Raw genomic sequence first — 12,588 nt, 5'->3', positions numbered from 1 at the left:
AAAGGATGAGGGCAGCACCTCCGCCGGGTCTGGCTCCTCCGCGGCACCACGCTCTCCTGCCAAGGGCTCACTTACTGCAACACCAGTCCAACCTGGGGGAGCACATGGACATAGCAGGTCAGGACGGGCCTGAGCGCCAGCATCCTCTGCCCCAGACCCAGCTCTGGGCAGACGCAGCTCGCAAACGCTCGCCGTGCTGGCTGGGAGGGCTCAGCTTTGTCCATGCCGGTTGCCCCACCGGCTTTGCAATATTTGAGAGCAGTAAAAGCCCCAAAGAGGCGTACGGACCCTGTCCAGCTCCAATTTGGGGAGGTGACCAATGTTTAGGGTGTGACAAGCCTGAGCAGTCTACCAGACGGCCTTGATTTACGAGCCAAGGTTGTTTCTAAGCTTGTAACAACAGATTTGGGAGAAGCTGCTTCCTGAGAGCCTGGTGCTGGGACAGGTCCCTGCAGTCGGCACTGCTGGGTACTCTCCGGCTACTGCATGATGGGAGGCACTGGACACCGGTCCGAGGCTCCGACCCACTGGAGCTGCTGGCAGCTCCAGCACAGGGTACAGCAACTCCCAGCACCGTGCTCTCCAACCCACCAGCTCTCCCAGTGAGAAAAGGGATGGCTGAAACCTCCCGGCAACCTCCTGGAGCTTTTTGAAAGGCTCAGCGGCAAAGCAAGGCTGGTTTAAGGCACATGGGCTCGTACCCAGAGACAGACCTGGCTTCACACACTCTGTGAAGGGAACCAAAGCCTCGTTACTGCCATTAAGGCATTAATTAGCAGGCAGGTTGCAGCGCTGCACAGCCGGGCAGCTTCTGGTTCTCAGGCATCGTCCTCTCCAAAGTGGCTGTGGACTGGACAGATGCTGAATCACATTTTCAGGGTGGAAATAGAGTTAACAACTGGGTGCTACTTAAAAATGGCACAGGGCAGGCAGATGGCGGGGGGGTGGTCTACAACTGCAGCGCTTGGAGTGGCTGGGTGGGGAGCGAGCTGCTAGCCATGGGGACAAGGTGACACCCCAGCGATCCCGTGGCTTAGCCTCTCCGCACATACTACGAGTGACCACATTCCCCATCGTCACGGGGTCCTGCTCAACGGCAACTCAACGGCTCTCAAGCTCCTCTGTGCTCTCTAGCGGGGGGGGTTGTTCGTCTCATCCCACAGCAACAGGCTGACACACAGGCTACAGGGCTGCATGGTGACACCCAGGTCCTGTGCGGGCTCACAGGGCTCAGCAAGAACCCCCGGTGTCACATCTGTCACCCTACAGCCCTCTGCCTGTCCCCTCCCTGCACCTGGCCTCCTTCCACTGAGGGAAGAGGTCACCCGTGCAGATGTGCGTGAGGTTAAGGACTCTGAACCTGCACTACTCCCAAGAGTAAAGTAAGCCTGAGGAGACAATTTACCATGTGTAACACTGCACCAGACAGCAGCTGGTCTGAGAATGCCAAGGTGTGTGTGATGGCAAACTCATTTCCCTGAGAACTGCGGGGACAAGACCCCTTTCCGTGCACCAGCCGGGCTGGAGGACCCCACCACCCCAAGGCACTGACCTTCTCTGGTGCCATGCTGGGACACTTCCAATTGTACAGGTAATACTGCAGGTTCCCATCCCCGATCCCAAACTTCAGCTTCTCCAGGAAGGTTTTGTTTTCCATGAGATCCAGTGCATTGAAGACGTCGAACCCTTTCTGCACGAGCAAGACACAAAGCCATCAGTTCCTTCTGCTTACGTGCTGGGGAGTTCCTCCCATCCCCGAGCTGCCCGTCCCCTCTCCTGCCCAGATTTGCACCCTCAGAAGCAGGGACCGAGGCCACCAGTGAAGAAGCTGGCATCGGCATACCCTACCCACCCTTGATTCAAGTGCTACGGACATACGGCAATATAGTTGGCTTCAAAAAATGAGTAGACACCCTAAGCTCAGCTCACCACTAGCTGGAAGGTTCAGGCTATCCCTGCATCCCTCTCCTGGGTGTCAGATCCTAAAGGATTTGGATTTGTACAGCCCTGGGTACAAGCCCTGTCCCATGGCTGGCCCTCTCTACAAACCCAAGAGCAGCCAGGTGAGCGGTGAGCTGCCTGGTGAACTGCCCGGTGGTGCCACCCCGGCCCTGCCATCACTCACCAACTTGGCGAGTATGAGAGCATCACTCATGAGGTCGATGAGAGGTGTCTTGGTGTGAACGTTGTAGAAGGAGTAAGCAGCTTTCAGGCTTTTGTGAGTCGGGTGGTTCATGATGGTGGAGGGGAGGGTGTAGAAGCTCAGGAAGTCTGTCACCTCCCCTGGGGCACTCTGGAAGCCAGAAGTGACACCGTCACATGTCAGAGCCAGGATAAAACCCAGTCGGAGCCTTAGAGGGGCTTTCCCAGTCTAAGTGATGTGTAGGCTCCCTGTGAGGAGACTCGGGGCAGCCCAGGATGGAGAGGTGCCATCCTCCAGCATCTCAAACCTCCCACCGTGGAAGAGCATCTCACTGCCAGAGGCCACAACCTCTTTGATCGTTCGCACAGCTCGCCACATGCTCTTCCAGCAGAGGCGGAAGCCCAGGAAAACACCCCCCCATCTTGCTCCTGTCCCCTCACCTCTACCACAAAGGTGTCGATGATGTTCTCCTGAGGTAAGAACCAGTGCTCCACCTCCTCTCGGCTCATGACGGGCGTCAGGTGGAACTGCTTCAGGTACTCGGTCAAGAGCTTGTGCACTGCGGAGATATCTCTGTGCTCCATTGGCCGCAAACCGGGAGTCTTGGGAGTCTACAGAAAGCGTTACAAATCGTTTGCGTTGCTTGCACAGTGGCTTTTATCACCCAAGGGCTCTGCGACAAGCGGCATGGAGATACTCTCTGCTTAGATCAGCCCATTTTCAGTCCCACAACCCAGCGTGCTCCCCCCGAGCCCTGCATGCCTGGCAGGATGGATGCAATCAGCCATGACACCGATGGCAAAGACTGCAGAGAACCACAGCGAGTCCCAAAGCCCAACATGCCAGGTCAAGTCCCACTGGTAGTGGCCTCCTACTCACTAATGGCACAAAATCTCTGCTCCTGCTCACAGTGAGGGCGGGCTGGGTGACGTGCTCCAAGCACTGCAAGGAACCACCTGATATTACTTGCAGTTAGATTCAATTTTTAATCTAGGGTTGGGATCATTCAGCAAAGCCCAGATCAAGCAGCAAGGACTGCTTCTGGGTCTGTGTTTCTGTGCAGAAATTGGTAGTTACAAAACAGCAGCTAGTGCCTTTGCTGCAATGGGAGGCAGGAGACAGGAGCCATGTGAAAGCAGCGCTCTCCAACCGAAACGAGCAGCTCTCACCAACAAAAGGAGGCCAACAAGGTCGGGGAAGGTGGTGGTAATTAAATGCTTTGTTTGTTGGGTTTTTTTTCCTCCCATATCATGCTGGGGAACTTCCCCAGCAGGACAACTGCAGTGACAGAACCGATCAGTTTGACTGAAGAATGAGGGACTAACCCAATTCAAGGTCACTCCGAGGCTGTCTTTGGACAGATGAAGGCTGTCATATCTGCGTTCTCTTTTTACCAGGAGGACAGGATAAGACTCACCATGAAACAAAAGCTCACAGGGTCCTTTAGCTGCAAGAATTTGCCCTTAAAACACAGGTACCCAGGCAAAAATAAATAAAGATTAGAGTAAAGCGCAATGGCTTGACTAGAGTCGTTCACTACATGAAAAAAAACCCCACAGTTCTCCAGGCAGAGGACTCGACCTCGGCTGAAATGTTTGTGTCACCAGTTCCCAGCCTCGCCCCTTGCTCAGCGAGGAGTGATTCATGAGCTCTGCCTCCGCGGCTCATAGCCTCAGCTGGCACCCACCTCAGGCAACCGGTAAAGCTTCATGGTACGTTGCATAGTCATGTTCCTGCTCAGGTGGGAAAATTTGACCTCGATGAGTTTCCGAGGATTCAGGGACCGGTGCCAATACCTGCAGAAACATACTCGCGGTGGGAGACTTGTTCTTGGGCAGCTGGATGGCCGCACGGACACGAGGTTCTCGTAGCTGCCATGAGAGGGCAAGCAAGAACATCATGCCAGCTTGTGAAAAGGCCAGCAGCTCCCGCAGAGAAAAACAAGGGCGGCCTGAAGCGCTTGTGCTGCAGAAAGTCTCCTATCTTGTGATAAACGAGCAGCTTAAGCAAAGCTACCGGACTTCATCTTTGAAGGGTGGTATGGGGAGGAGAAACCTGGGCTGAAATCAATCTCTCCTGTCCTGGGGAATCCCACACACGCTACACACCAGAGAGAGGATCTTGTCAAGGGAAGGTCTGCAAACAGAAATCTCTTTGGAGAACCATAGACACTCACCTGCAGGTCCCCACAGGCTTCGGTAGCACCACTCCCGCAGTGTAAACAGCCTGAAAGATCCCCTCCAGATGAACCCGTCGCGTGATCTCACGGATCAGAACTGGAGCCACCCGTTTCGAGCGCAACTTTTTGTGGACGCACAGAAAGTTTATCTCTACCATCTTCTTCTCTCTTGGGAAAGAAATAATGCAGAGCATGAGATCTGACTGTCCTGACCTGGGAGGATCAGTTCAACGCCCTGGGCAATTTACCTCCAGTCCCTTCAAGAGGAAGGGGAGTCAAAGCCTTGGGGAAGGCCAAAGGGCAAGGGCTGGGTTTGGAGAACTCTCCCTTAAGCTGTTACCCAAGGTTTTGCAAGGGAAAATGGTCTCAATCCAGCCCTGGCAGATTTCTGTAAGCCAGAGCTCTAAGCTGACCTCACTTGTTGAGGAAAACAGCCTTCACGGCTGCTAACTACAAGATGTCCTTGCACAGAACTTCACTGCCTACCGTAAATAACCCCCATCTTCTCCTCCAAGCAGCAAAGCATCTCCATGGCTGAACGGCATACGCGTGGCTCAGTTCCTGGGAGTGCTGAGGAGGTCTGGCTATGTTGTCCTCCCCAAGGAAGCCCCACATCAAGGGGTAGGATGAGAAATGCAGCCAAGCAGCACTCACGTGTCATAGATGTGGATAGTGGCTGGAATCGCACTGATAAACCCAACCAGCTTCTTGCTGGAAACAACTCTGACTCCACAGTGCCACTGGGGCAACCAGCCCGGAGGACGAAGCGCCCTGGAGAAGAGACAGACTTCAGAAGCCACGTCCCATCAAAGGTCCCCAGTGTACCCGCTCCTGCCTCCCCACCCTGCCCTGGGACGCTCTGTGTCCCGTTCCAGGCTGCCCAAAGTGGCTGTGGGTCTGCAGGCAGGAGGATGAGAGGGTGACAGTGATGTGACAAGGCACGATTGCCAGGATCCAGGGCAATTCCTGCACTCTATGGCCAAAGCCAGATCTCACTAGCAACCTGGGAGGGAATCCATGTTCCTCGACTCACGAACGCCCTGAGGAAATAGCAGCTCTGCTGCAACAGGTCTGTCTCCAAGTGTTATTGCTGGCAACATTACTTGGCAGCCACCTTCATCCTACAGCTCCAGGGCACTGAGAAGTTCCTCAGCTACTGGGATTTTTTTACAAACACTCGAGGGATGAAACCAAAAATGGAAAAAAAAATAATTCTGGTTTTAGGCTTCCATATCTCAAAGAAGCCAGAAGCAGGCAGGGCTGGGCGAGAGACCCCTCTTGCAGTGTACCTGGGACACTGCACACAGTGACAGATGGGGAAGGGAGATTTCGGAAAGAAGTGAAATGGAATAAGCAAAGGCAGCTGCAGCGCTGTCACCGGGATCAGGCTTGCCAGCATCCAACACCCTCTGCTCTGTGGTCGTGGTGCCACTCACCACAGCAGGAACTCAGGAGAGTAATCGAACCGGAACATGTTGTCATCGTCCTCCACGTAGTTCTCGTTCAGAAGTGTGTACAGCTCTTTCAGCTAAAGCAGGAGAGACCAAGCAAGTTAAGATAGATATTCAGCCATCACATGCCCCAGCTGCCCTGAGATGGGACCTGGAACACTTTTTGTGTGACCACAGCAATGGATGCCACGTGCGGTTGTGTCCCTGCTACCGATACATCCCTCTGCTCCGGGCTGGTGGCTCTGGGCTCCTGAACTGGTGCCGCTGCAGAGCAGGGTAAGCAGCAGGACACACAGATAAGTCCTGCTGCCCTCAGGTCATCTCCCAGGGAGGTAGGTCATGGTCTGGAGGGTCTTCCTAAGGGAAAATTCCTGGCTTCAGGCATCCTTATATCCCCAGGAAGAAACCTGGGCTGACCTGGACAATGTGGGAAGGGTGAGAGGTAACTGCACAGTGGGGGAAGTCAGACCCATCTAACTCCAAGGAGAAGGTGTGATCACTGAGCTGGAGAGTTGCCTGGTGTGGTGAAGGACACGTTCCTGTCCCCAAAACCATCTCTGGCAGTCCAAACAGGGAACTGCCAACCGCGCAACAGGGACGCCCTCCCAACACACGTGTGCCAAGGTGCCTATACTCACCACGCCTCTATCCCCAAGGTCCAGGGCATCCCAGACGAAGCCTTGGGGCAAGGTGTATGGCTCTTGACGGATATTGTCTTTGTCTGGCTCAACAGGACCGTGGGTGTTCACCACTTCTCCTGTAAGAGAGAGCACGGAGCCATGAAGACGCTCTCTACTGTTTGAGGCCAAGTCTCCACAACACCTCAACACCAGGTCCCTGGCATGGACAACCAGGAATCACCATTTCACCCACCCGGTTTAGGACGTGCTACACGTTCTTCGTGACACAGGGGCAGAGAATCAAAACTCCTTCCAGGGCAACGGTGGAGCTAATCAGGCAGCAGAGAGGAGGTGACAAAACTGATCAGAGCTTCAGGGCCACAGCTACGTCCTCCAGGTCCACATGTGATGCCTTATCCTTCCCCATCCCCACAATCCCAGCCTCAGCCAGCACTTTCCCATGAGCCACTCCATCGAACAGTGGCTCTCTCCCTGCCAGCTCTGGCCCCCGCCACTTGGCAAGCGTCAGGGTTTCCCTCCCACTGCGCTTAAAGAAGAGCTGCAGTGAACAAGACAACTTTTGTTGAAAAAAGACTGACTCCTAAAACTCCCGATTCAGCCAAGAGATGTCGGTTCAAGCGCCGGCTTTCTTGGGGATGTCAACACAGCGGCATTACTTGAGTGCTGCCAAAAGAAGCAAGCCATGCTAATTAGGAATTCCCTTAAAAAGGGATTGAAAAGGTTTCCAGGCAATGGGGAAGGGAAGAAAGCCCAGAGTAAGAACTGCCCCCATCACACCCACCCCAGAGCTGCTCCCAGAAACGCTCACCTCTGGCCGTCCTCTCTGTTTTGAGCAGGTGCTGAACCACTCTGAAATCCGGCCCCAAAAATCCCACAGCATTTTTGTTACCCAACCCTAAACAGCCTCGTGTACGTAACACTGTGCGCCAGAGCGTGCTCCTCAGCAAGGATCATGAGAGACGCTGGAACCTAGAGAGTGACCAGCAGCCAAAGCACAGCCAGCAATTTGGTGTACTGAGGAGCGGACTGTTTTGGGCCTTTCCTTCCCCAGAAGATACCTTCCACCCTTCCTCCAGAGTTTACCCAAGCAGAAATGATGTTTGCCATGTCCAGGATCCTCTGGGCAAACACAAGATCAGGCTTTGCTGTCTCATATAACCCCGTGCCATCTCACTATGATTTTCCCAGCACAAAGCTGAGACCACTGCTCCCAGCAAACAGTCTTTGAGACCAAAGAAAGTCTCAGACTGGTGCTGACAACATGAAAAGGGAATCAAACACGGTGTTTGCAGCAAGAGGGGTCGGACACAAGCCTATGAAGGAAATTACTGAAGGGCAGTCAATTTGAAGGCATGACAAGCTTTGGGTAAATCTAGAAACTATGGGTTTGGACTCATTCTCCAGTTCTCCTGAACTCTGCACGGATTTTGCCATGGGATGCAGGGGCAGAGAGACTAAGGGAAGTAATCCCAGGCAGTCTGGGAGCACTGCACGTTTGCTTCAATTAGCTTGGGAATCACCTTGCAGCCACACAGCTCTGTGGCAAAGCATCCCTCTTCCTTTCAGATCTGCTCAGCTGCCACGCACTGCTGCCATGCTGAGAAACGCCTCGTTACCGACAACAGATCACTTTTGATGCAGGCTGACAGCGTTAAGAGCAAACTGGAGAAAGGGCTGGAGCAAGGACTAACACTGGGAAGCACAGCCAGGCTGTTTGCAAGGGGAAGAGGAGACGAAGAAATAAGATCCCCCATCTTTAGATGGGCATGGCAGCTTGATGGTGTAGAAGCTCGTGAGGTTTGTGCCTCCCCTTTCCTGGCTCTCCTGGTTGACGCGAGCCCAGCAAACCAATGACGTGGCAGCTCAGCACATGGACCTGCTTCCTGGCCCTTTCGCAACCTGAGTTACCTTCCCCACCAAGAACCCCTTGCTGCGAAGCTTCAACCCCCAGAAAGGGAAGAGCTTGTTAGCTCCAAGTCGCCCAGGACTTGGGAAGAGGAAGGCTGGCAACACCTCGTATGAAACTTGGGCACAGAGGGCTGGGGAGACACAATTCAAGGGCTAAAGATTGAGATTACGGGACACTCAAATGCAGGAGGCATCAAATCAGATGTCTGAAATGGCTCCTTGTCCTTCTTAACACCCTGAGCTGCCTGCACAGCTCTCTGGCTGGCTGCTCAGTCCATGATGCTGAACGGTGGGCAAGTGCCTTTGATGACTTTGAAGCTCAGACAGGACAGCAGTGAGGGGCTGTCCAGGGACTCGCTTGCTGGCCAGAGATCAGCTTCTCTGGGCTTCTTTGAGCTGCCTGGGGACCACAAGACTTCTCCCAAAGAGCATGACATGGCAAGGGGCTGTACATACCTAGCTTGGGCACTGGCTGCGTGTCCCAGAACTGGTAGCTCCTCTTGCTGGCTTCCTCCATGGTTTTGGCAGGGCCTTGACCTACAGAGAAGAGCTCGATGGCTTTTTGAATCTCCTGGATCCTCTCAGCAGGTAAAGAGTTCACCTGAGGGTAGAAAAGGAAGGTGGAAAGACAAAATGAGTAAGGTGAGCCACCAGATCTGCATTTCAGCTCCTCATTAGGGGATCCTGGAGCTGACCCTGCCTCGGAGTGCTGCCAGGAAGGGGAGAGCAGGCAGGATACTCCCTTTCCAGCCTAGATCCTCTTGTAATCCTGTACAAGATGGATAAACCCTTTTCCCAGCCACACACCTAGATCTGGTTTCTAGGCACTCCTGGATCAAAGGGGATGGATGAACTGCCTTAAAACGCTTTAAGCTTCCGTTAAGAGGGTGTTGCAAGCCCCTTGAGCAAACCTCCCTGCCTCACCTTGGCTAACACCTGTGCAGAGACACCCTGGGCCAATGCACTCCCAGCGTCTGGGCTTTCTGCGGTGGCTTTTCTCTCTCACTGCTTCAGCCTCCTCTACCTAAGCTGGATCGATATCCACAAACTGCAGCTTCCAGAGTCCTTGGGCACCAAAGATCAGGACAAGGTGGAGAGGCTGAGTCAAGATGACGGACACTTTCCTCCTCTTCCCCAGGCAGACTTTAGCAGAGTGGGCAGCCTCGCACTGAATTCACAGCCCCAGCTCCTTCCTGATTCCTGGTGAAGTTAGTTTGAAACACTCAAAGCCCCAATTTAATGCTCTGCACAGTCAGAAGGACAAAATTTTAGAAATATTTGGATGGGAACTGGGCACTGGACAGAAAACAACCTCTGTTGATGTGCAGATCTCTGTGTGTGCATCCCCTGCCACAGGACCAGAGGGGACAAGAGGGGTGACTGCCAACCCTGGGAGGGACAAATCTTGTCTGTCTCATGCTCCTTCACGAAGCACCGGCTGCTAGTCAGGATCGGGCAAAGCCAAGAGGGGTAACACAGACCCTGCTTTGACCTGGCTGCTGTTCTTATGTTAATCAAACAAAAATCAACAACATCAGATGTCGTCCAAGAAGTAGGAGAATGCATTCGTTGTACTGGCTGTGGGCAGGAGAGGAAGCTGGCAGTGTGGCAGTTCCCTGCTTGCGAGGAGGCAGCTGGTGTCTGGAAAGAATAATTCCAAGGCGCCAGTCTGACCCTTTCACCGCAGTGCTGGAACTGGCTGGGATATCCAGCCAAGGACCGTGTTTACTCTGGAACACTCCGCAAACACCTTCCGCAGCAACGGGAATTCCCACGCATGGAGCCAGGCTGGGAAATTACTCTAAATCTTAAGTTTTTTGAGCAGCCAAGTGCCTAAAACCAGGACTGGGAGACTCTGTCCTTGTCCTAAGCTACATCAGAGAGACTCAGGATGGGGTTTTGCGGGGCTGCAACTCCAAGAGGGGCTTGGTCACCTTCACCGGCTGGTCCTGAGCCTGGTCAGGCTGATCTCCTCCTTTCTCTTTCTTCCGTTTGGGTTTCTTTTTCTTCTTTTTGGCTCCACTGTCATTTGCTGGACTCAAGCCGCTAGGACACAAAAGAAACATCATTGGTGCCTTGGGATTTTCTTTTGGAGAACATTTCTAGGGTTTCTGAAGCTCTCTAAAGAAAATACAAGCTCCCTGCTCTGAGTCCAAGCCTCCAGGAGGTGGAATACTCGGTGCATGGAAGGAAGCCATGTGCCCTCTCCCCAGCATCCCTCCCAGCAGTGAGCTCCCAAAAGAGGCCCAGCGCCAACATCTCCCTCCCCGCAGGTTTGCTCAGCGGTGGGGACTGTGCCCCGCATCGCAGGTGACTGCATTTTTGCCACCACATCACCCTGCTTGGCTGCACGTGCCTAAATCCACCCCACGGAGTGGTGAGGATGCCCAGCTTAGGTTTTTTCCTCCTCTCTCAGCCCAAGGATGGATGCGGGAGCAGCAAATGCTGTTCCAGCCCTGGGGATAAAGAACCGCAGCAGGTCCAGGCACCACGAAGTGGCTGGTAGCCAAGGACGCTGCACCAAATGTCACCTCACTTGCCGAGGTGACAATCAAGGGAGACAGGTGGCTGTTATATTGGAAAGTTATTACAGTGTTATGCTGGAGCTGGAAAATTAAGACCAAGCAGCAAATCTCTTTGGGAATACAGGGTGGGAAGCAACTGCACCAGAGCATCGCTCTTCTTTCCAGGGCAGCCCCGGACATCCAGATGGATGATCACCCCAAAGCAGCTGCAGGTATAAAACCCTGCACCAAGCCCAGCCTTGCTGACGGTTAAGGCCGGCAGTGACCTGACACCAAAACACAGGAGAGGTTCCTGTTCCCGCTACGGCGATCTCACTCCTGTGTGAGATATCCCGACGCACAACAGGCAACGGTACTGCTGCGGAGCTGGGGTAGTAACCCAGCCTGCCAATGGTCCCTAAAATATGGTTACAGCCTCCAGGAGGGTCACGGCTCAGCTGGAAATTCAACTACAGAGACAGCTGGAGTAGGACTGAGCGGAGGGATGAGAGGGGAAGAGAGGGGACACCAGGCCAGGGGTGCTTTACCAGCTGCCAACATGCACGAGGGGTCTTCTGTAAAGTAAGTTGGGGGGACAACGTGCAGGCCAGTAGCATCGCTCAGCTCTGTCCTGTCCCTGTCAGTGCTGCCAAGTTTGTTTTGCAGTAAAACCGTAGCATCTTTCCTCTTCCATCTTCCCTGAGGATGATAACCTGCGTCCAGCTCGACGGGGAGAGGCCAGAGCGAGGAAAGCCATGGAAAATCCCAGGTGGGAGCCGCTCTTCGCATCAAGCAGCACATCCACAGCACCTACAACCGCCAAGCCCACCACCAATGGGTACCATCACCCACATCAGAGCGGGTCTGGCTGGAAACCACTACGAGATCTCCGGGACTGGGTCTGCCCCAGGGACCCTCCCGCCAGCCTGGATGCTGTGGGATGTGTCCCTGCCCTCCCGTGCCCGGGGACGTCGTCCTCCTCTTTCCTCAAATCTCAGCTCGAGGATCCAAGTCAGTATATTTTTTACTCTACGATATAGAGGTGTCTTGTTCCTTACAACCCCAAAACGATTGCTACTTTCACAGCGGGGACAACCACTGCCCAGAGGCAGATGGTGAAGCGAAAGCACCAGCCAGCCTGGAAAACTCCCCAACAAATACCGCTTAATGTCTTTACCAAAAAGTATTTCTTTCAGCAAGGCCAGGAAAAAGGAGAGAGCTGGGAGGGGAATAAGGTTTAAAAAAAAGTCCCTGGGCCGAGCAGCAAGTGAGTTCTGAAACGAAGGAAAGTGGACAGAGAAATGTTGTTTTGAGGGATGAAGCTGGGAGGGCTGGGTGCGGAGATGCCTGCGGACGGTGAGGCCACTGACGCTCACTGCGCAGACACCCGACGTGACGGGCAGCTGTCACCCTGCGGAGCAGAGATGTCTGGTTTGTGGGACACGGAGCAGCTGAGCTGGGGAAGGTTTTCCTCTGGACAAATCCAGAACAGCAGCGGAGATTCTGCAGATGGCATTTGCTGGGGCAAAAGATTCCCATCCATCAGCAAAGCCCCGTGTGAAACACCGGGAAACAAGCAGTTGCGCAGGGCACGCTGCTCCACAAAAGGGGGCTTGATGAGAAGCGCCCCCCCCTTCTCCAGAAGCACATTAAGTGCTTGCAGCGGAGCAGAGCGAGGAGCAGCCACGAAGCTGCAGCTCTGTGAGGATCAGCATCCCGCAGCGCTGCTGAACTGTCCCTGGGGGGGAAATATCTCACCTTT

General features: G+C 54.1%; 1 protein-coding gene across 1 annotated transcript; it reads right to left on the bottom strand.

Annotated features, from left to right (window-relative positions):
• NMT1 (N-myristoyltransferase 1) lies at positions 1 to 10,391 on the bottom strand. The gene is made up of 11 exons (XM_009710304.1): positions 10,257 to 10,391; positions 8,779 to 8,923; positions 6,412 to 6,530; positions 5,759 to 5,850; positions 4,977 to 5,093; positions 4,320 to 4,490; positions 3,831 to 3,939; positions 2,584 to 2,754; positions 2,126 to 2,293; positions 1,553 to 1,690; positions 1 to 92 (listed from the first exon to the last, which is right to left on the bottom strand). Exons 1-11 carry the CDS (start codon positions 10,389 to 10,391, stop codon positions 72 to 74), a joined length of 1,386 nt encoding a protein of 461 aa, XP_009708606.1. The 3' UTR covers positions 1 to 71.
• Between the last annotated feature and the right edge of the window lie 2,197 nt (positions 10,392 to 12,588).

Source organism: Cariama cristata, unplaced genomic scaffold (genome assembly GCF_000690535.1).
Source record: "Cariama cristata isolate BGI_N322 unplaced genomic scaffold, ASM69053v1 scaffold13321, whole genome shotgun sequence".
NCBI classification, from domain to species: Eukaryota; Metazoa; Chordata; class Aves; order Cariamiformes; family Cariamidae; genus Cariama; species Cariama cristata.
Note: the sequence above shows the minus strand (reverse complement) of the source record. Positions and strands in the feature narration are given on the sequence as shown.